This window comes from Sus scrofa, chromosome 18 (assembly GCF_054392235.1).
Source record: "Sus scrofa isolate SSC_HxYL_T2T_F1_AM1 chromosome 18, Sscrofa_HxYL_maternal_Yorkshire_Landrace_v2.0, whole genome shotgun sequence".
NCBI lineage: Eukaryota > Metazoa > Chordata > Mammalia > Artiodactyla > Suidae > Sus > Sus scrofa.
Window position 1 is genome coordinate 31,886,976 of NC_139400.1, and position 24,770 is coordinate 31,911,745.

The 24,770-nt window shown below is 41.1% G+C and overlaps 2 protein-coding genes across 2 annotated transcripts; one reads left to right on the plus strand and one right to left on the minus strand.

Moving 5' to 3' along the window:
• Window positions 1-498: 498 nt before the first annotated feature.
• On the minus strand, window positions 499-7,589 carry LOC146394964 (uncharacterized). Its single transcript, XM_085005949.1, has 2 exons — window positions 7,310-7,589; window positions 499-3,511 (listed from the first exon to the last, which is right to left on the minus strand). The coding sequence occupies exons 1-2, from the start codon at window positions 7,566-7,568 to the stop codon at window positions 3,420-3,422; spliced, it is 351 nt and encodes a 116-aa protein (XP_084862075.1). The 5' UTR covers window positions 7,569-7,589; the 3' UTR covers window positions 499-3,419.
• GPR37 (G protein-coupled receptor 37) lies at window positions 7,190-24,246 on the plus strand. The gene is made up of 2 exons (XM_003134718.6): window positions 7,190-9,335; window positions 22,910-24,246. The coding sequence occupies exons 1-2, from the start codon at window positions 8,310-8,312 to the stop codon at window positions 23,726-23,728; spliced, it is 1,845 nt and encodes a 614-aa protein (XP_003134766.2). The 5' UTR covers window positions 7,190-8,309; the 3' UTR covers window positions 23,729-24,246.
• Window positions 24,247-24,770: the final 524 nt, after the last annotated feature.

The following is a 24,770-nucleotide window of genomic DNA, read 5'->3' on the forward strand; positions in this document are numbered from 1 at the left end:
TCTTCCAGGTTGTTATAGTTCAGGGTGTATGTATGCTTTGTTGATAATGAAGGAAGGATTTGGACAGAATGGAATCAGTAGAAGTTCAGGGGTAAGACATAGTGGAAAAGGAGCCACAAATGATTATTTAATATATTAGCCTCTAAATAAATAGTTATAATAGAAAGTCTCTCCCTAATGCATAGACCCAGTTGTTGGTCACATCACTGAAAAGTGGTGAATGTGAGAAATCATTAAAAAGTGATTGACACATACCTTAAATATCTTCTTCTAATCTAAAACATACAAATGTATTGTTTATTCACCAACCTTTGGAGATAAGGCCAAGAATTTGACTGATGTCTTCTGACTGAAGGTCATCTTTCTTACACAAACCACACCCATGATGCATCATTTCCAGTTTGAGTTCATAGAGTAGAAAAAGAAGTTAACACTTACAGAGCAACCTCAAAGCATGAGCATTTTGTCTCTATCATAATATTTTACAGTTGTTTCACCTAATTTAACAGTATTTTTATTAATTATTTATGATATTCAAAGGAACAACACTTTATTTTCATGAAAACACATCCATTTTTATATAATGTTAATTTACATAATCACAATCCCAAGAACAATTGGCTTCATGGGTAAATAAACACAACTGATTGAGCCTTTGGTACCCAACAGAGTTCAAGGAGCAGGAAGGGAACAGAAGTGACCTGGTTGCCTAAAGAATAGTCAGTCTAATAGTGAATGGTTAGGCCTCTGGCAGCCTGTTTCACAGGTGGAATAAAGAGCATTAGTGAATCCGACAATTTGATTAATTCTCTTAAAAATTTACTTTTCCATTTTTAAAGATAACATGTTAATTAATGAAATTTGAAAAAAAAATATGAAAGTAAAAACCACACCCACACCCATAAAGCACCACCTGGAAAATTGCTATAAATACTTTTCACCATTTCTCTAATCATTCTGAACCTATAAAGTTCTTTTATGCATGGGCCACACACAACATAATAGTTTTAAACACAGTCCATGTTGTTAGCTAATGGTGCATGTGTCATATAAAGATAAAACAATATGTACTTATAATGAGCCCATCATAACTCATGAATATGAGTAATGATGTTAGACCATCTAGAGTTTCTAGATTTCCTTCTTTTCCATAAATGCCCTTGTAGAAAAGAGATATTTTTTAACACACAATATAAAGGATATGAATCACTAATATGGAAATTATATAAACACAAAAATTTTATTAAATTTTTGAATATTCTTTAAACAATGCCTTAACCAATTACAAATGAAGATACATTGGTAGAGAAAGGTTAGAGACACTTCCAAGTTTACCCTACTAGTTAGTTAATATAGAGTCTGAATTAAAATCCATATCTCTTCTCAATATTGTAACCTATACTTGTGCCTGATAAAAGTCTAGTTTTTATAATCTAGGTGAACAGAATGCTATAATGGACTGAGGATATGTTTTCTTCCTAACTGTAGTTTCATCCATTAAAACGGCAAATTTCTTGGAGTTCCCATTGTGGCTCAGCAGTAAACGAACCCGACCAGTATCCATGAGGATGTGAGTTCATTCTCGGCCTTGATCAATGGTTTAAGGATCTGGTGTTGTCCCAGGCTGTGGTGTAGGTCAAAGACACAGCTCAGCTCTGATCTGGGTTGCTGTGGCTGTGGTATACGCCGGCAGCTGTAGCTCTCTTGTGACCCCTATCCTGGGAACTTCCATATACTGCAGGAATGACCTTAAAAAGCAAAAAAAAAATTTTTTTTTAATTTAAAAAGGGAAAGAAAAAAGAAACACAACTTTGGATTGCTTTTGCAAAATGGAACCTGAAATTAAAAGAATTTCAGAACTTGTTAGAAATAAAAGTTCCCCTGGAGAGTCCCCTGGTGGCCCAGTGATTATTAAGGACCTGGTGTTTTCGCCGTTGTGGCTTGGGTTCAACCTCTGGCCCAGAAAGTTCTGCATGCTGTGGGCATGGCCAAAAAATGAAATAAAAGTAACCTGTATTATTGCTTCAAAGTCCAAAGTTAAAAGTATATAATTTTGAAGCCCAGTTTTAGATTGTAGACAACTCAAAATTAAGACCTACCTTAGCTCATTTCACTTGTCGGGCACCTAGCACGGCACCACATAAATGATGCATGACTGATCCCTGTTGTTTGACCAATTGCCTCCAGTCATTTTTTTTTCTGTAATATAATCTCCAAGTCTTTCTCAAATGTTGTATACATGTATTTTATTTCCCTTAACCTTGGCCTGGAAAGAAGCGTTTTCTTCTCATATCGCTCATATTTGGTGCTAGAGTCAGGTAAAACTTGAACTAAGGATCTGGGACAATAAACTGTGTCTGCGTACTTCCCAGAAAAGGTGTGTATGTGTGGCTGGGGGTAAGAGAAAACAAGCGGTCTGGTAAAAAAAAAAAAAAAACTTCTATCTCTTCATTGATAGTCAAGCAACCAAAATAAATCAGCGAAACCACAGTTACTGCAGTATCTGCTGCAGGTCAAAGCGTGCTTTGAATTTACAGTCATTAGTTTCTCAGTTATTACAGCTCTTCGAGTCTGTGAACATTCATGATTTTTTCTGTTCGCAACCCCTTCTCATGTTGGGAAATGCCCCCACAATTCTTCTGTGAACTCACTTCTCTGTATAACTTGCAGGTGTCTGTGGACGCTGTCTGTTTCAATCTGCTCAGGCCCTCTGACCACATCTGAGAGATCCAGGCGCGGTCATCTGACTATGTCGGGTCTTTTGCTGGGATACAGGAACTAAAAAAGGGAAATCGATATCTTTCTCTCTCTCTCTATTGACTGAATATTTAATGTGTAAATGTGTAAGATGTTGGCAGGTGTATTTTATATATCTGAAGTGCATAAAAAACTGGAATGTTGGAAGAAAGAAAAAATGGTGCCTGGCAGAAAGAAGTAGAGACAAAGTAGAGACATGAATCAGGATTCAGATTAGCTTCCTCTGCTGCCTCTATTCACCCTCAGGGCATTCTGTAGGGCTTCCTTGCAAGGTTTGCCCTCAGAAAGTCCACTGGCTCTCGAGTCCATTCATATTGGGTCCCTTTATTGCTTCTGACCTATCTTGTCCAACTCCATTCCCAGCCACACTGTACTACAGCCACTGTTACAAGTCTATCGTGCTGAATTTTAGTTCCGCCCTAGTTTCTTCTGGATGCAGGAGCCTCCTCTCCTCCTCTTCCCTCCCCACCTCCCCCACGTTCACTTGTAAGTCTGTTTCAAACTTTCTTCTTCAAGGGCATCTTCTTTGACCCCTCCTCCAGTCCCAATCAGATCTCTCTGTGTTTTCATAAGCAGCTCCTTCTTTCCCTAGTTGAGAGCTAACTCTGTCATCCCGTATTCTAATTAGAAGCCTTCGTACTTAGTTGGATTCTCTACTGCAGTCAGAGCTTCTTGTGGGTGTGGATCCCAGCTGTTTTGCTCACCACGATACACCAACACACATAGCACCGTTCCCGGCACAGAGGAATAAGTTCTGTTGAATATACAAGAGTAACATTTTAAAATATCACAGAGTAAGTAGATCTCTCAGTCAAATATCCATAGGTACTAGTAATTAAGCACCCTTCAAAAAATAAAATTGACATTAAGCTTTTCTTTTAAGAATAAAAATTCTCATAATTTCTAGCAACATTGTTCTATACACCTCATTCTTTTTCTTTTCTCTCTGTCTTTGCTGGAGTCAGTCCCTCTGCTTCCAAGTTCTTCCTCCTGCACATCAGTAACTAATCTCCTCCCCTCCTGCCCTTTTACCATCCTCCTCCTTTAGGAAAACTCTCTGAACTAGTGGCCCTTCCTCTTCACTCACAAAGTATTTGGTTTTTAGTCCAAATTCTGTTTCTACTGCATGGCATAATATAGGGCAACCTTGGCCTCGGTTACTTTGTTTCTGTAATGAAGGGGTTGTTCTGGATAATTCATCTTTAATTTCTTTTTTTAGCAGCTAAATTCTTCTATGAAGTCCAGTATATCCATGGATGGGAGTCGTGTCAGAGAGTAAATGGAGCTTCCTTTCTCCAGTGAGCTAAGAAGCATTTTGCAACAAGGAATCCACCTTAGCTTCACTACATAAAACGAGCCAGCCTTGTAATCACCAGGGGCTCCTCTCTTAGAAGGTAGACTCCTGTGAGGGGCCTGGGTCATATGATCACTTCAATGTCCTCTCTTTAATAGGCTTCTTGGTTATCTGAAAATGGAAATGTTCAGGGAAAATGGAGTTCATGAAGGGGTAAACGGGAAGTTGGTCCTGAAAAACCCCTCCGTGGGCCAGCTGGGGCCTTGGAAGTAGCTGCACGCTGGACTCTGGAAATGCAAACACTAAAGAGCTAATAGTCTCCAGGATCCAAATTTGATTACCTTGGCCACATCTTCTCCCCCATTGTCTCCCGGCTGCACCCACAGCCTGCGGAAATTCCTGGGCCAGGGATTGAACCTATGCTGCAGCAGCCCGAGCCACAGCAGTGACAATGCCAGGTGCTTAACCTGCTGCGCAACCAGGCAACTCCTACCTTGGGCCACATCTTAACATTTTGTTGATTTGACCATTCAAAATTTCTGTTATCAGACCAATTTGTTGTAGTCATCACACCCAGTCCCACCCTCTCCACACACTAAGTTAAATATAAAGCAGATCTCCTAAAAAGACTGATCGCAAATCAGCAAGAGTATACCATAAAAGTCCATTGTTTCTTATTCGTTGACCAATTTTTAGGGTAGAATTTTATGACTCTCACAAAGCAGACCTTGTTTTGGCACCATTTATATTTCAACTGCTAATCAAGATAGTAATGGTTAAAAGTGCCAAGACTCAAGGCTTAGATGAATCCACTGAATCGATTGCTGGAGCTAAAATTTAGTAGCTTGCCAAGAGAGCCAAATCAATGATGCGTTCATTCTTTTAAAAAAAAATCCTTCTAACCATCTCAGAGTTTCATTTTTCCTATAGAAATGCATGCTCTTCCTTACTGGCTTTGTATAGAAAAATGACATTCTAGTCAGTTTGCTAAACATTCAAATTTAGAGTATTTTAAATTTTTAAACAAAGGTAATGCTTCTGTGGTTTGCTTTGACTTGCCTGTACATTTGAGTATTATTCAGTATCAACATTACACAGAAAACTGAGATTCAAAGAATAATGCCTGATCAGAGATGGAGCAAAAGTAGAACAGGATGGTTCTACATTGGAGAGTCTTAGAAGGACTCTTACAGATACAATATACAGCTTGGACCCAAATAATGGAGAAAGAAAGTAAAATATGTATCTTTATAATATCACATTTTCTTTGGGTAATTGTTGAAAAGTTCTGCCTATTGTGATTATTTGCAGGTTTTAAAATTAATGTGAAACTGTGGGGGGGGGCAAGAGATAAATTAGGAGGATGGGAATAACAGATACACACTATCCGTATCAAATAGATGATTAACAGGAACCTACTCTATAGCACAGGGAAATCTACTCAATAGTTGTCATAACATATATGAGGGGAAAGAATGTATATGTGTGTGTATGATTGATTCACTTTGCTTTGCACCTGAAGCTGATACAACATTGTAAGCCAAAAAACAAAAATAAAATAATAAAATTAATGTGATATAATTGCTAGGGGAGATATGTTGTTTGAAAAGTTATGAGGGACAAAAGAGCCCAAGGTAGTCTGGTCTTCTGCTGTATCATATTAACTCAGTGCCAATTAAGTATCTGCTTCTCAATGGATTTTCATCAAAAAGTAGGGCTACATGTCACAGAAAATTTTCTCCTAAAGAGCCAGGAAAGGTTAGAATGTTTGTTTATATGTGTATCAATTAATCTTCAATTTTACCCTTTTTACATTCGATTTTCTTTCTAATTAAAAATTAAGACTTGATTATGCAATATAGTGTAGTTTTCTAAACATATTTTATGTAGTCCAATAGCTACATTTTTTCTGTCATGAATAAAAGACTATTTTAATTATTGTTGTTTCATTTAAAAATTTAAATGCATTTGAATTCCCTGGTGGCTCAGTGGGTTAAGGACCTGGTGTTGTCACTGCAGTGGCTTGAGTTGCTGCTGTGGCATGCGTTCCATCATTGAACCAGGAATTTCTGCATGCCATGGGCATGGCCAAAAAGAAAAAAATGTACATCCATGGTAATTGACAGGTGGTTTGAAAAAACCCGCAAATTCATTATCTTTTCATCCTTCAGGTCAGAAGTCTAAAATGATCAGGCAGGGTCTTTTCCTTTCCTTTTCCAGTTTCTGGAGACCTCCAGCAGTCCCCTAGCTCAGGGTGTCGCTTCACTCAGACCCTTCTGCCTCCCTCTTGTAAGGACCCCGGTGACTTCAATGGACCCACTTGGATAATCCATGACACTCTCCCCATCTCAGGATCTTTAACTGAATCTCATCTCCAAAGTCCCATTTGCCATGTAAAGAAACATTTTCACAGGTATTAGGCATTCGCAGGTGAACATCTTTTGGAAGGCCATTTATTCTGCTATCACAATCCACATTATTTCTCGTTGCATTTTCTCCTGTCTCTCTAGATGTTCCCTTTTGTTCAAAATGTGTTTATTTCTTCCTCTATCACTTACTCTCGCTTAATCAATTGATCCGATACTTGTTGTATTAGCTATTTCCTGAAAGCTGCGGCAGGAGTGTGGGGTTTTACAGTATGAAGGGTGGACAGGCCTGGTCAGCCATACTGGAAGTTCTGTTCAAGTTAATGTCCCCCTACCTGTCACTTCCCACTACTTCATCCAGCAAAACTACTTTCCTTGTGCTCTGAGCAGTCCTAAAGTAAAGTAACCCCTGACAGGATGCCTCCTGACTCAGTGTTGCTCAGCTAATGGTGTATCCTGAGCATCCTCACTGTGTCCCACTCCCGGAAGTGTTCATTATTTTATGATAAGAAGCCTCTGAGCTTCCTTCCCGCCCCCCCCACCCCGTCCTCACCTCTCGGAAAATGAAGGAGGTGAGCCCTCCACCTCACCACCCCCTCCGTACCCAGGCCTGGGCACGCACAGAGGCCACAAAGGATCTGAAGCGAACGCATGAGCCTCTCCCCCTCTTCCCGCAACCGGGCTCTGGGACCGGTCGGGCGGGTTCCGACAGCTGGGGAATTAACATGTCCCGCCCATCCCAAGCCTTGAGCCGCGCAGGCTCCGCGCCTCCGCCCTTGTTCCCTCGCGGCTTCCAGCTCCTACGAGTGAGAGCCGCTACAAAAGGCCTGAATGAAACGCATGTGGGTTTAGTGAGTCGTAAGCCACCAGGGGATCCCGTCTCCCTACAAACCAGCATCTCTTGCAGGAGGCAGAGGAGGGGGAGGCGGCAAGGAGGGGAGCTCTCGGCTTCGCCGGCGCGCGCAGCGGCTGGAGCGGCGGGGAGAGGCCGGGCCACCTCCCCCTTCCCGGCCATGCACCGCCTCGCCCGCGGCGGTTCCAGGCACCACACTCTCCGCCCGGGCTGCGCCCGCTGTCGCCGCAACAAGCTCCTGCGGCTGCCGGCACCGTACATCGAGGATCAGCGCCAGCCCTCTCCGCCCCACCCCCATCACCGATTCCCTGCTCTGCGGGGACGCGCCGCCCAGCAGCCCGCGCCGCCCCCTGGTCAACTTTGAAGGAGAGGAGAAACAACTTTGGCAGTGGCCGCGGGTTTCGAATCCCGTTTCTTCTCGGCCTCAGTAGCCTCGGGAGTCGCGGGGGTTAGGTGGGGCAAGAGTTTCCTCGGCGCATCTGCGCGGCATCTGGCTGTTTGCAACCTGTTTCCAGCGAGCGGGAGCGGGATTGTGCCTACTAGTCATCTGAAGGATGGGAACTTGTTTTTCTTTCCCTTGAGCGACCGCGGCTTGCAGCTGGAGAACGCAGTAACCAAAGGACATAAATAGGCAGAGCAACTGTTACCAAGAAGGCTACCACCCCAAGGCAGGGAGAAGCGTGGGGCTTCGTCCGGGCTTTACCCAGTTGCTACATTAATCAACAATCAGGTGTTGTTGGTTGCAAGTTTTCAAGGTCAGCCACCGGGTACAGCGAATCCCTCTCTGAACCTTGGAGATACGCAGCGCTCGGGGTAGATGTGGCTGAGAAATGCACGGATGCCAAACGAGCAAGGCTTGTAGAGGGGGAGGGTTGTGACCCCCCCAAGCTCCATCCCCCAACCGCCCGGTAATCTCTGGTTCCTCGCTGCCGGGGCGGGGGTTAGTATGTGACATGTGTCTAACTCTCAGCTGCAACTTGGGCAGCAGGTGTCGGTCCTAAGCAGGAGCCACCGCCGCCGGGTGCGCCCTCGCCCAGCCATGCGGGCCCCCGGCGCACCTCTCGCCCGCACCTCGCGACTGCTGCTTCTGCTTTTGCTCGAGGTTTCTGCTTCTCCTGCCCTCGGGTCCGCCCCTGCGCCCAGGAACGAACATTTTCTGGGGGAAAGCGGTTCATCTACACGGATCCAGCGTCGCAGCAGGGACGCCTGGGGACCGGGAAATTCGGCAGGAGACCTTCTGCCAACCGGTGCGCCCATGGAGAAGGAGCAGGCGGCAGCGGTGCTCTCAGCGCCCTCGTGGGACCTACTGGAGGCCAGGCGCAGTGACCCAGGTGCGGGCAGAGGGGCGGGGGCGGCGGCGGCGGAGCCCTCGGGACCTCCCGGCAGGCCACCTGGCGCCTGGAGGTGGAAAGGTGCCCGAAGTCAGGAGCCCCCTGAAACTTTGGGGAGAGGGAACCCCAGGGCTCTCCAACTCTTCCCTCACACCGCAGAGGAGAAGGATAAGGGTCCCAGAAGCGCTGGCATTTCCGGGCGCAGCCAGGAGCAAGGTGTGAGGACAGAACCCGGAGCCGGCGACCTTTATTACTGGCCAAGGAGAACCGGGAAACTCCAGGGTTCCCACCACGACCCCCAACCCAAGATGGTCAATGGACCATCATGGCACGAAGGGCGGACAATTGCACCTCCCGGCAGGGCGCTGGCTCAGAATGGGTCCTCGCTTGAAGGAGTTCACGAACGCGGGGGTCCCCGCCGGGGCAACAGCACAAATCCGCGCTTGCAACTGAAGAACCCGTTCTACCCGCTGACCCAGGAGTCCTACGGAGCCTATGCGGTCATGTGTTTGTCCGTGGTGATCTTCGGGACTGGCATCATTGGCAACCTTGCGGTGATGTGCATCGTGTGTCACAACTACTACATGCGGAGCATCTCCAACTCTCTCTTGGCCAACCTGGCCTTCTGGGACTTTCTCATCATCTTCTTCTGCCTTCCGCTCGTCATCTTTCATGAGCTGACCAAGAAGTGGCTGCTGGAGGACTTCTCCTGCAAGATCGTGCCCTATATAGAGGTATGCCTTCCCGGGGTCTCAAGCTACTGGCTTTATTCCTTTCTGGGATTTACAGCATCAAAACTGCTGCTCCAGGCACCTACCTGCCTGCTGAACCTCTTCACTTTTTCTCTGAGCCCCTCCCCTATTTCTCTTGCCAATCATTTATACACATTTTGGCATTTATATCCTGGGCACAGGGGTGGACCCAAGCAGTTTGGTCACTCACCTTCAAACTCACCTACTCCTGAATTGTGAAATAATTATGAACTCGTAATATATGGGATTGCTTAGGTTTTAAATTGATCTCTCTAAATATGGTTTTGTATATTTATGATTTGGAATCTATTGGAGATTCTAGGGTTAATAAGTAGTCCGTCCATGATTGTCATTACTAGAACCTCGCAAGGAAAAAAAAAAATGTGTATTATTTGTCTGCTAGGTTTCTAGTGCTCCAACAGGATTTCTTCCCCAAGAAGATTATTACATTTTTTCTTAAATATCAAAATTGGAGTAATATTTTATTTAACAGAGGAAATCTGCTTTTCTTTGTTTGGCACTTGACCTCAATATATTAGTAACATCCCAAATTAGTTTAAGCGTCTTTGGCTGTCTGCCATGCCACGCCATCTAAATTCTTATGTCGTTTCTATTTCTCTTTTTTATCCCCTTCTCAATTTTGTAAGAATTTTATATACTTTGTATGAATGGGCCTAAGCAAAAATAACACTTTGTACATCATGGCACAGAATTTATTTAACATTTTCAGAGTATATAGTATATATTTGTCATTTGTTAGGGTACAAGGGGTTGGCTATTTTAAGAGGTTGACTCTAGGATTTCAGAATTTCTTAAGAAGAAGGGGGTACATAATAGTTTCCAAACTTCGGAAACGAAAATCTTTCTGAGTAAAATTTGACTGTTGCATCCTACAGCTAGTGTCCTTAACCATTATTATGGTAGTTGGAATTTGCTCTTTAAATGGCCTCTCTTTAAGCACCAGCTCTTGGAAGGAGCCCAAGTGCTTTGTTGCCAGTTGTGTTTTTAGCCAGCTGGCCCTTGATTTCCTCCATTCAGACTGCACATTTCATTTATGGAAACAGAAGAAGGGAAACTGTAAATATTCCAGAGCCCCTGATCCTGTCTGGCACCAGGGCCAGTGACACTATGTTCAACATTGTTCCAGGTCCTAAAGCTAGGGGATAAGTAAACAGAAAACAGTACCTACTTAGAAGGACTAAGTCAAGAGATAGTAAATCAGACCCTCTGTTATCCTGGCAGGGATCAGATGCAGGATCGTTCCATGCTTGCTAAATCAGCTGTTGCCACTTTACCAAGATCTAGGATTTCTCTTGTTGCCAAGCCCTAAGTTAGCTCTGAAACATCTAATTTACTTGGTAGACAGCTCATTTTTGAATTGCAGAGAAGGAAATTGAATTTATGGAAAAGAATATGCGTCTACCAGTTGCCTTTTCAAGGTCAATTTCAATTTAAGATTTCTCTGATTGTTTGAATAATGCCAAAGAAATTGACATATGCAAAAAGGAAAGGAAAAAAGTATACTGTAAAGTGAATAGGCGCATTACCTCTGGTAAGAAGGAAGCAGATTGGCTTGTCTTAAATGTACTGGACAGGATGAAATTTTTATCCATTAGAGGGAAAAACAGTAAAAAGGACAGAATAAAGAAACCAGGGAAAGAAAAAAAATTACCCAAGTTCTTCTAAAAAAGTTACCAAAGTTCTTCTAAAAAAAAAAAACTTTAGAAATCCCATTCAAAAACAGAAAAGAATATGAAAACTTTGGTTAGTTTAATGAGACCTGTGAGCTTTAAGTGATGATATTTATTATGTATTTTAATTTTCTTTCTAATTCTGAGGATTTAAAAAATGTATACGTTTATTTGTATTTCATTTTTAAGTTTAATTCTCAGCTCTTTAAGAATATTTTCATTTTTACTTCTTCTCCTATTATTAAAACAATTATTGTTATTTTTTCCTCTCTGTGTTTTCCCCCTTCTTTCTAGCCCTTTCTGTTTCAGTTATAGGTACTAGGCTTTTTTTTTTTTCTCCTAGAGAAGCAAAGGCTTGGAAAAAAAAGGTTCGATCTTTTTTTGCTTGAAAAATTAAAATGTAATATACATTTTAACTGTTAGAATAATAAATAAAACCCTTAAGATTTAGTGTTGCTATAGTCATACCTAATCCCGTTCTTCTGAAATAACTATATGTTTCAGCATACTCTGTGAAAATCATTATCAGATAGTACTATTAGCACCATACTTACTAATTATGATAACGAGAAATAGAATCTCAATCTCAGAATAAAGCATTTCTGCCTCCAGGAGGCACTGCTGCTTTCACAGAAGTAAGAGGGATCCAATGCCTATTCCATGTTGGGTTCCTGACAAAACAGATGCTAATGTGGAGATCTGCCTCAGGGAATTTATTGGAGTGTGAGCTCAGGTTCAACACCAGTTAGGGGATGAAGGTAGCAGGATTGGGTGGAGAGAGAAGCTGCACTATGATGCAGATGCCTCAAAGACCTCAGCACACACTGTAGGGAGCTCTCAGGCTGGACTGGTCCCCTGAGGATGTCCTAAGTGAAGGCAAGAGGGCCCACCCTTTATATCCCTTAAGGGACCGGTCAGTGATACAGGTTGCTCCTAGGAAGGGGGCATAACCCTGAGCTGAGTGGATCTCCTTGGTCAAGGGCAATTCCTAGAGAGGGATGTAGCCAAGAGCCATCAACCAGCAACAGCCCCAGCACCTGGGGGACCCAGCATTTCATTCCTGAAGGACTTTAGGAGGAAGCAGTCTGGGATGAACCACAGCATCCACTACAGTGGCTTTTGAATTGTCATGTTAAATTAGAACCAGATGGCATTCTAACCCAAACTTCTCATTTTAAAGATGAAACATGATACTTAGACAAGAGCAATGGCCATCCTAAGCACATAGACCTAGTCAATGTCAACCAGATCCTTAGTCTCACAATTTGGTGTTGGTGTTTGCTTATCAGGCAAGTATCTATGAGGCAAAATGGTGTCCAGTGAGGGTTTCCTTTTTCTTTCTGCTCTTTGGCATTAAAAAAAAAAAAAAAAGATTTATATATATACACCAGACAGGAAAAAATAATAAGCCTAGATAACATCATTTTTATATGATAAATTTATAGCTTTCTATATTCTTAGAGTTCATCTTGTTTCCCATAAATCGACAGTAAATTCCACAGTTGGTAGCTCATTAAAGTTTTAAAATTTGCAATTATCTGGGACAACTGCACTTTCAATGTGTCAAACACAATTATTTGAGTAATCAAATGAAGTTATATAGGTTATATTTTATGTTCTTAAATCACAAAGTGTTTTAGATTGGGGAGGACATTACAGATATATTACATTTCAAAAAAACTTTCTCCCCAATTTACCCTCATTCCAAATCTTTCTCTTCTTGACTTCTGAAAATGGACATTTTATCTCCATTGATTATCTAGATTTTTCCTTTTCTTTATGTGTTAGTCTCATATTTATTTATTTTTTGGATAGTCTCCCTTTTTTCCTACCACACATCCTCTTACTGATTTATATAATTTGCATTTCCTAGGAGTCTACCAATTTTCTCTCCCATTTTCTCTTTTGCCTTCTTTTCCTTCTACCACAGTTCTTTTCTCTACAGCTTGAGTATTAGCATAATCTTAAAGAGGTAGTAGAATTTGGGGGAGATTTGGGTTTGTGTAGAAAGTTAGTATTTCTTCAGCAGAAATTATAGTTCTTTGCAATTTTCATTCGACTCTTTTATTTCAATTTGTTGACATAGATTTAAGGAGAATACCCAGCTTCCAGAATCTATCTCTAGACAGAGAGTTTTATTCTATTTAATATGGTCATGAGTGGGAGCCTAGAGGGAACTGTGGTAGTTGATGATTTCTCTCTTTCTATTCCAGGATTATGATGTCTCTATGGCCTAATGCTAAGTCCCATAAAGACCAAGGGCAGATGGAATTGGTAGGAAATGGGGAGAAGAGAGAAGGAAATCTGGGTGAATGGCGGCCATCCTAAAAGACACATCATTTTAAACTGGTTTATCAGAGAGTTAGCAGAAAAAGACTATACTACTCAAAGCAATAGTTGTATGTGGAGGGAGAGTGTATGTGGGGTTGGATATGGAGGGTGGATGTGGACTTCGGTAGGAGGATGGCAGAGAAGTTCTAACAAATGGTTAAGGCCAGATAACACAGCCCTTGAGTGTGGGAGCTGGAACAGCTCTTTGCTTGTTACTTGATAAAAGCCGACCAGAGTCAGATCATCTGATCTAGATCCAGTGCTAAATATTTATTTCTGTTGGGATGTTAATTGATTTTGAATAATATAGACTCCTCCTTAGTTTAAAGAACCCACACTGGAGTTCCCGTCATGGCTCAGCGGTTAAGGAATCTGACTAGCATCCATGAGAAGGCAGGTTTGATCCCTGGCCTTGCTCAGTGGGTTAAGGATCTGGTGTTAAGGCGAGCAGTGGTGCAGGTTGCAGACGCCACTCAGATTCAGATTCTGCATTGCTGTGGCTGTGACGTAGGCCACAACTCCAATTGGAGCCCTAGCCTGGAAACCTCCATATGCCGCGGATACGGGCCCTCAAAAGACAATAAATAAATAAATAAATAAATACCCCACACCTTCATGGGGTGTGTGGTAGGGAAGAAGATTTCAAATAGTTCTAAGCTAATCCCAGGTATAACTGTATTTTTCTTTTCTTGGGATACAAGATTCTTGCCTGAGGGTGGAAGGTGGAGGGTGGATTAAAGGAAAGCATCTCACCAGCGCCTCTGGACCACGTATGATTTGGTCTAGAATCTTTTGTGAGGAAAACAGCCAGACTCTCCAACGGCTTTAGAAATACTGGTTTTAAACTGAGCGAGGCCAATGACTTTTTCATCTTTTAGAGCATAGCTGGCACTGACAGGTAAGAAAAGAGGGGTACTGGAGCTGAAGATGATGTTACCATTACAGGTATGCGATTCTACACAGGTTTCCCTAGAACTCTTACATTCAGGTAAGAGTCACACTGATCCTGCAGACAGTAAATTTGCTTGAGGGATGGATTAGCCATTACATATTCTGATGGACTTTTAAGTGGCAACGTACAGTTTTTTGAGCCATTTGAAAGTTACTAATAATATTCCTAAGGAAAGTAGACACACTGTATGAGAATGGTATGTAACAAATATTTTATAACTTTTCTATTAATCCTTTCATAATAATTTTCTACATTCCAATGCAAGTGGAGATATTTAGCTGACAACATCAGCAGAAAAGAAAACAAGTTATAAAATGTATTCTTATGTATGACTCCATTCACAAATAATGTGTGAAGTATCCTGAATTGGGGTTCTACTTAAGAAATAAAAGCTTTATGGTATGCAAATGTAAATTCAAATACTTTCCTTAACTATTGATTGTAACAGGAATGTCATCCTTTTTAAAACATTTTCAGTGAAGTATAAACATTTTCAGTGAAGGAACATGGGTTTTTCTTTACCTGCCTTCTAAAGATATTAGTTGGCATTTGCCTTTTAAGGATTATACATAAAATAGCAGGACCCAATAACTGACTAAAGAACAGCTTGAATAATTCATTATTTCCTATAGTCCTTTTCCATATATGTCATCATTCATTCATTTATTTACTATCCGCTCATTCATCAAACATTTATTGGGTTTTTCTTCTATGCGAAATACTATGTTAGCAAGGAACAGGAATGGGAGGAGGGGAAAAGAAGAAGACATTTCCAGAGATGAGTAACATATATGCTATTAAATGTATAAACAGCTGGAATCATGTCCTGTAGTGTGATGAATATGATATCAGAGAGATTTAAGCAAGGTGTTGTAGAAGTTCAGGAATGGCCCTGGAAAGTGTCAGCTCACAAATATACTTAGTTATGACCAAAGATGGAGAAATTCAAGTGAAAACTATGTTCCCTCTCATTCTTTTTAATAATCTTCCCATTAGTTTTCATAAATGCCTCCAAAGAAGTTTGGAAAGGCATGAGAATGAGAAAAGACATCAATTTTTTTTTTTTTTTTTTGTCTTTTTAGTAGGCATATGGAGGTTCCCATGCTAGGGGTCAAACTGTAGCTACAGCTGCTGGCCTGCACCACAGCCACAGTAACACAGGATCTGAGCTGCATCTGTGATCTACACCATAGCTCACAGCAACGCTGGGTCCTTAACTCATTGAGCGAGTCCAGGGATCAAACCTGCATCCTCAGGGAAACTCGTCAAATTTGTTTCCGCTGAGCCACGAGGGGAACTCCCTATGAACATATTTTAATTCTTGCTTTCTTCTCTTTTCAAATTTTCCTAGGATAGGAGGCCTATAAGAAAATTCGGTAGAGAGGACAATTCTAGAAATTTCATTTAGAATACAGGATTATTCTAAATATTATTAAATTAGTATTTAGAATGCAGTGCCTGAGATAACCGTTTGTGCTTTGGATTTATTCTTCCTTATTAGCCATAAGGACATTAAGTAAATCAAATTTTAAAACTTTACTTAAATGAACCATTTATTTAGCAATGTAAAAGCAGTACGCTAAACAGAGCCCTTTTCTTCCAAAAATCAAAAACCCACCTGCTATTTCATTTGACCTTAGAGATCCTAGGAAGAAAGGCTGACAAGGGAGATACTTTAGAGCCTATTATAGAGTCTGGGGAAAGGAAAGGAGGGACCTTCCTAAGAACTGGATTCATCTCTCAAACCCACAATCGCAGTGAGGACTTAATCTCTGTTCTTGAGGACCACCAAAGTGTCTGGTTGTATCAACAAAATATCCTTCAACAACAATAAAGAAGCAAATATTTCTGCAGAAGTAAAACAGATCTGAGCTTATGAGACTACCCGAGGCTGAGGAAGTAGGGGCCTACCCTGTCCTGCTGGAAGCACAGGCATCTGAGCCTGGGACATGGACCACGTCCTTCGGGAGAGGGATGAGCAGGATGCTACAGTAAGGTTTGTCTCTGCCACTGCACTTCGGCTCCCATCCTCCAGGGATGCTGTGTCATTTTTCTCACCCAGAATGGACCTGCCAAGGTCCCGTAATTAACTCAACCTTGTTGCCAAGACTAACTCTTAAGTATCCTATGAGAAGGATATTCTTTGTGCCAGAAGAGATGATCTCATCTGAAATTTCAAGGTGGAATGGAGAATGGAATTGCTGCAGCCTCCAATATGGGGTCTGTGTACTTGCAGAGTAGGTACAGACACTTTCCATAAAACTTCCATAAAAACAGGATATAGTCACAGTTCCGGACATATTTTTAAGACGGAATAGCTTCAGTTTGTGAATTTATGACGGTTTTCAGTGTTCTCTGTCAGCACACTTGAATGGTTCATAGCATTAACCAGGCCAAGGTCACTGATTTGATCCTGGCCTAGAATGAGTCATTTCAATTAGGACTATGACTGTACTCAGTTTTTTACTTCCTCCTCATCACTCCCTGCCTTCAGGGATTTTCCTTCTACCTTGACCGTCTTCTCCTTGGTTCAAATAGCTGAGAGTTTGTCACTGTTCTTTGGCTATTCGTCAGAACCCCTAGGTGAAAATCAGAAATTTCAGTTCACTTTAAGAGTGATTAGAAACATCTTATAATAATACCACGGGTCGAAAACGGGATTTGGGGCTTGAGAAAAATATTAGAGTTTGAAATAAATTTCTAATTATTGAGAATAAATGTGGAAGTATAGATTCCTTAAGATCTATCGATTCCAATAGATAGCTTTCATTTTAGAACAAATTGTGTTAATCTTGCTTCATTTGCATTTTTATACGAATTCACTGACACATTTATAATTAAATTATAACATTTTAGATAAGTTGTAGTAAACTGATTTTTTTTTTTTAGCTGCAAAGGAATGTACTTCTTCAGAAGTCAGAAGTTGCAATTGGTAGGAAGGTCAAAGTGAGACTATAAAAGTAAAGAAAGATTTATAGGATCAAGGCAAATTGGGGGAGGATGTGTTGGCTTTTAAATAATCTCCCTTTCTTTTGTCTTTATAGGGCTGCACCCATGGCATATGGAGGCTCCCAGGCTAGGGGCAGAATTGGAGCTGCATCTGTCAGTCTATACCACAGCCACAGCAGTGCCAGATCTGCGCAGCATCTGCAATCTACACGGCAGCTCATAGCAACACCAGATCCTTAACTCACTGAGGGATGGAACCCTCATCCTCACGGATACTACTCGGGTCTGTTACTGCTGAGCCACAAAGGGAACTCCTCCACTGTTTTTTAAATAAGTAAGAGTATGTTACTAACTTTTAAAGAGAGAGAGGGAAGCTGAGAATGAGGTGATAATGACAGCTGATACCCTCAAAAATATATATATATTTTTTGTGGAGGTCTTCTTATGGCTCTGCGGGTTAAGAACTCAACATAGTGACCATGAGAATTCAGGTTCGATCCCTGACCTTGCTCAGTGGGTTAAGAATCCAGCATGGCCCCAAGCTGTGATGTAGGTCACAGATGTAGCTTTTAGGGAAAAAAAAGAAGTTTTTTGTGACATTGGAAATCACCGTATAGATGAAATAGGCTGGGTATAATTAAAAGAAATAGATACTTAGAGTATGTGGGTGTATGAGATTAAATCTCAACAATGCTGATAAAGGTCAGAAGCCTTTTTGAAGAGAGGCCCCAGAGGAGTCTGTTTCATTTCAGAGATGCGTGTGTACTTGTGAGGGTTGAGGCAGATCTCTCCTACTCACTCTGCTTTGATGTGGAAACACTGATGAAAGTGGATCACTGCCATAGGCTCATGGTTTACAGGCACTCTGAAGTGAAGACCTTTTGACAAAGGCCATCTCATTCACAGCGGGGTGGTAAACAGTGGCTCTGAGAAACATGCTCTCCCCCCTGGTGTTCAAAGAAGGGTCTCTGATGGGGAAGTTGCCCTGAGGTGTAGCAAGGATAAGGGTTATGGAAAATGCAAGAGGAAGCCAGGGCACACAAGCTCAAGCCATTTAGTGTTTCAAAGGAAACTCTACCCTGTGCTCCTCCTGCTTTTTTCCTAACTGATTGTTAGGTCTGTAACCACAGACTTATAATAGATTATCATTCATGGCCCTAATGAATGGGCTTTCTTAACAATAATGCCCTTGTTTCAAGGGTTACTTGTATACAAAGGACAGCACATAAATAGATACACTTGAGCATCCTTTTGAGGTAAAACTAAGTTAGGCTAGAGTACAGTCGTCGAGCCTTTGGTTAGAAATTTTCCCATTTTATAAAAATTAGTATATTCCAGTCACTTCACTATACCTAAGCAGGTAGATTCAATCCCATATGAAAGAATTTTTGCTTGGAAGTACATTGCTCTTTTCTTTCCCCATCTGTGTTATCACTGATACATATCAGAAGGCTTAGCAAAAGATACCATTCATTTGGTATCTTATACCTTCATAGCTTACCATCATTCATAGAGGTTTCTTATTTGTCGGCAATAAGCTTCTGAGAAATGGAACTATCGTTAAAACAGGATTGCCACAGATCACTGTTTTTCTTTCTTTCTTTTCTTTCTTTTCTTTCTTTTTTTTTTTTTTTTTTTTTGGTCTTTTTGCCATTTCTTGGGCCACTCCCATGGCATATGGAGGTTCCCAGGCTAGGGGACAAATTGAAGCTATAGCCACCGCCCTATGCCAGAGCCACAGCAACGTGGGATCTGAGCCACGTCTGCAACCCACACCACAGCTCACAGCAATGCCGGATCCTTAGCCCACTGAGCAAGGGCAGGGATCGAACCCACAAACCTCATGGTTCCTAGTCTGATTCATTAACCACTGCGCCACGACGGGAACTCCCAGATCACTGTTTTTCGTTAAGTATCTTCACATCGTTTTGAATGAGCAAGGATTTAATACAGTACTAATGGAAGAAGGTGGCCCAGGTTTCCTGAGGGCTGGATGTTTATACTGAGTTAGAACCTTGAATGATGGAGAGAACATTTTGGCACTGGAGCTGCCAGTTTCCCATGTGAGTGTCTCCACTTGCCTGTGCCTGTCCTGTGCCTTGAAACGATGCTGCAGGTGACTGCAAGTGACCACAGGTGACCACAGCAGCCCACAGCCTCACCTCTCTGGATGTTAACTAGGCAAGGGCTGAAGGAGCTTTACTGTTGTTATTCCAGGACAGAGAGAAGAGCAGAACATTGCTGTCGAAAGAAAAGATTTCAAGGTTATGAATTTTGATTCCCTTGTCTTTGTATTTTGAGGCTAGTCCTCTCAAAATGCTCAGCATCTCATTTTCCCAAATAGTTAAAGATTTCTGCTTCTAGCTTTCCTCTGGTCTTGATTCTCAAAATTAATAGTCTTGTCCATTCAAAGTGTTTACAGTTCTGCTTTTGTTGATGTTAATTATTCCTCCCATTGCAGTTTAATTAATAAGAGATTGCATCTCACTCATTCCATCTCTCAGGATGTTGCTTCAAAGAACCACCCATCTAAGCTAACGCTTAACAGCTTTATTCCCAAGAGCATATTTCCTAGTGATATTGAGTTTTAGCAATCAGATATGGTCATTAAATGTAGAAGATCCAGTCTTCATGATACAGTTTTATAATTGTATATAATTGCACCATTCATCTTGGTAGAATTTCTAATGAGCGGTATGTAAACAAGTATATTTAAAAACTGTGATAGAAATCTTTTCATGTTACCCCAACATTTAGCAATTTTAATTACATGGCTAGATTCCATGTCTGGGTAGGCAGAAATTAGCCCACCACCCATTGTCCAGATGATCTTTATCAATTAATTTCTGAGTCATGCAGTTAATCCTTTACAAAGGTTTACAGTCTCCTGTAAATAATTTGGCAAAGTACTGAGTGGGGAGCTCATACCTTTCTTGCTCTTTTGTGTCATAAAATCAAGTGTGTTAGTGAATTTACAGAAAAAAAAAAAAAAAGTCTGGAGTAATAACACTGCAGGCACTGGCAGCAGGAGGGAGAAGCTATCTGGGACCAGCATTTGCGCTGTGGTTGCTGTTGGCAACTGCGGTGTAAGCGCGATCTGCATTTGGGCGGTGTTTGCCTCAGCGGCTCCTTTGACAGCTCTCTGTAGCTCTTGTGACCTACCTGGACCGTTCAGTTAGATCCTAATTGCAGAGACTCATATCGGAGAGATATGATTGAAAATAGGAAACTGAATGCAGGAGCTTCCTGAAATTTGCATATGACATCTAGGAAGTTTCCCTCAGTCCATGACTCCTCAAGAGGACTGCAGGTTAAAGATATTTGAGTCCTCAGAACTGAAGCTCTTGGGACTATGGCTAAAGAACTGAGCATCTTCAAATAAGATACAGTATAAAAGGATTCCTGATGGAATAATTGGAGTGCATGCAAATCTTGCTTAAAATTTGTCCTGGCTTTTTTTTTTTTTTTAAATCTTGAATTATACAGAATTTAGAAAAGGTAAGAGTGGATGTGCAGCACAGTCTATGATATTAAGGAGTGGTAATCTAACATACCTGTCTTAATACCTGTCCACCCACATTCCTTTGCTATTTGCTGTTACCTCTCATGAAATGCTTTGTATCAGACTTGGAAATAGGTATGCAAATGCTAGCACTTGTGACAGTTGGTCCAAATTTTAAATCTCTAGATTTATCTGTTTGTTTGACCACACCCACAGCATACGAAGGTTCCCAGGCCAGCAGCAAACCCACACCACAGCAGCAACCCAAGCTGCTGCAGTGACAACACTGAATCTTAACCTGCTTCACTACAAGAAAACTCCCTTAATCTCTAAATTTAAAATGAGGGGGATTAATCAGGGAGAAGATGCTATCTCTTGTGTGTTGTGTTCTTTGTAAGTAATGACAGAAAATTATCAAGCAAATGTTCTGAGCCTTTAAGAGCTTGCTTCTCCTCAGAGTCTAGTATTTTCGTATCACCAAGCTGTCCTTTAAATAGAAATGTTATTCATAATTTAAAAAGAACTCACAGCACAAACCTTTGTAGCTTTGTATTTGTGGACTGACTCAAGATGTCAGTCCACACAGATTTGCCTCAGTGAGGACTGCGCAGAGAGCCTTGCTGACAATTTGTGGACATTTGATGGCATGAGAATCTTTTAATCGTGTTTTATATCTTTATAGAGAAATGAATCAAAACATTTGAAAAGCTAATACATAAATAAGCCTTTCAAAACTCTGTAAAATAAAATACAGCAATTTCCAAATAACACGTTTTGATGAGAACCTTTAGAAAATGGCACGTCCTCAGATTTCCATTCCAAGTATGATATTTGAAAAATGACTGACATTAAAACAAAATCTGATTTTAAGATTTTGTACAGTGCGGACTTTAATTTAGAATTGTGTTGAGTCTCTAGGATAGAAGCAGAATAAATTTTCATCAAGGTGAACAACTCATTAAGTTGAAAGGTAATTTTCAAAAGGTGAATGTAGAGATTACTCTTTTTATGGTGGACATATTAGACTGGTGTTTCTTATACTGGTGTCTATGGGAAACTTTACGAAGATTTTGTAGAACAAGAATTGTGGCTATAAGTTCAACCATGACTTCTTGATTTGCCCTGATCTAGACTTTGTTAGGCATATTTTCCCTTCACTTTTGCTTTTTGTACAGTTAACCCCTTGTTATATCTCATTTTCAATCTGTTTCCACCAATAGTTGTGAGAATAGTCAGGGCATGGATGCAGTGCCCTTATTTTCCATGTGAGCATTAGTAGACACTGACTAATGCGTAGTGTGTAAAATGAAGGAATATTTGACATTGGAACTCTCATAAAATCCACACAGCAAGTTGCCATTGTTCTGGGGAGAGTGACAGCTTGAATGTAGGAGATAAACAACTAATGTTTTTTGAGTGATAAAACTGTTAGAGCAAATGATTTTCCTTTTGTCAGCATGATCCCTTTGAGTTCTAATATTGCTGACATTATGTTCTGTGTCTATTTCCTTGCCCCTTTGCCAAGACTTGACCCATAGCCATGCTTCTTAAACATTCCTACTAGCAGGCAGCGGGAGGTGAATGCAGGTTTTAGGGTACACACCAAAGCATCCCATTCACCTAGGGAATTTTCTGTTAGTCTCCTGTTTTATCTTAACCTTCGTGAACCTTTTACTCCTATCCATTGTCTTGTTTAAATATATACACATATACAATTCTTATTAAACATTGTTACTTTAACTCCTCTTGCTCAACAGTGGAGTAAATTTGATGCTCTCGGATGATTTCGTGTTTATTTTGTGACTTTTGAGATCCACTTCCCCCCTCTTGATTGATTAGGAGACCTAGCTGATCTTTGTGGATCCTTCCAGCTTTAATAATTGTTGGCTCCATGACCCTGAACCACTATATTTCTTCTTCTTCTTTTTTTTTTTCTTCTATTTTAATCTTTCGTCCTTACAAGGATTCAGTTGAAGAACCCAGTTATCCATGCCCCATTCCAGGAAATTTTTCTTTCTTTTTTTTTTTTTTTTTTTTTTTTTTGTACTTGTTGCCCATCTGCATTTATTGCCGAACGCTGGGGCCTTTCAGAGACCACCTGGCATAAATGTCTCCTGTGTTCCTCCCACAGGTTGCTTCTCTTGGAGTCACAACCTTCACTTTGTGTGCTCTGTGTATAGACCGCTTCCGGGCAGCCACCAACGTACAGATGTACTACGAAATGATAGAAAACTGTTCTTCGACAACCGCCAAACTTGCTGTCATATGGGTGGGCGCTCTGCTGTTAGCCCTGCCGGAAGTGGTCCTCCGCCAGCTGAGCAAGGAGGACCTGGGCTTTAGCGGGCGCGCCCCGGCCGAGCGCTGTGTCATCAAGATCTCCCCGGATCTCCCCGACACCATCTATGTGTTAGCCCTCACCTACGACAGTGCGAGACTCTGGTGGTATTTCGGCTGTTACTTCTGCTTGCCCACACTTTTCACCATCACCTGCTCTTTAGTGACTGCCAGGAAAATCCGCAAGGCCGAGAAAGCCTGTCCCCGGGGGAACAAGCGGCAGATTCAGCTCGAAAGCCAGATGAACTGCACAGTCGTGGCTTTGACCATTTTGTATGGATTCTGCATTATTCCTGAAAATATCTGCAACATTGTTACTGCCTACATGGCTACAGGGGTTTCCCAGCAGACGATGGACCTTCTGAATATCATCAGCCAGTTCCTTTTGTTCTTCAAGTCCTGTGTCACCCCTGTCCTCCTTTTCTGTCTCTGCAAGCCCTTCAGTCGGGCCTTCATGGAGTGCTGCTGCTGCTGCTGCGATGAGTGTATCCAGAAGTCTTCCACGGTGACCAGTGATGACAATGACAACGAATACACCACAGAACTGGAACTCTCCCCCTTCAGTACCATTCGCCGGGAAATGTCCACGTTCGCTTCTGTTGGGACCCATTGCTGAAGGACAGCCTTTGGTTTGCTTAGATTTGTTTGATTTTCATATCCTGTGAAAGTTTTTACTGCCTATTTTCCTTACTGGGAAAAAAAATGCAAAAAGGAGAGAAATATTAACTACTGTAGAACTGATTTTGCAAATTAATATTTGTGCTTTGAAAAAAAAGTTTATATTTAGTTATTGAAGAAGTATGAGGCCAGTAGTTTTAGATTATTTTATCTGGTATGGTGCTAATACTTTATTTGAAAAAAAAAAAAAGACTGCACCTTAACTTAATTGCTAACTTTCCTTTATTCTTTTAAAAATATAATCACTGTATATTGATTATAGCCATGTGATTTTGTAGGTTATTTTATGTTTGAGTTGTGATTGAAAGTATATTGTATATGGTATTGTGAGATGTGAGATGAGTTGTAGTTAAGAAGCATTCACAAAATAGCACCAAATAAATTACACTTTATCATTTAACATCATTGTCAATCTACTTTTAACCAAGAGTCAATAAATCTTTTAATTGCCTTAAATACACAATTACTGATTCTATGCACAATTTGAAATTTGATGTTTTATAATTCTATATATAATTCTATTCAATTATAATTCTATAATTCTATTTTCCTTTAAGGTGGCCCATCACTATGTTATAAAGGTTTTCTAACAGTACTATTTTATATGCCTGATTCGTAAAAACTGCATTGTATGTTGAAATTATATTTTTACTATTCAGATAGAGATGTAAAATTACTTCCAAGTACTTATAAATTATGACTCAATAGCAGAGTAGGAAGAAAGTATCTTTTTAAAAATCCACCTTTGAACTGGCAGGTAGAGCTACAGGTTTTCCCATGAAGAATGCTGAGCAGAACTAAGGTCTAAAAAACAATGCCCTTGTCATCTAACTTCATCTTGACACTGACCTTTGAAGCACCATGCATTCCATGGGAGCACTTTGATTTCTAACTTTTCTCCCTTTAAAAAACGAACTTGATTAAATCCGCATGAGTTACTTTCTTTAGGCAGAAAGAAATTACAGTGGCGGAATAATAAA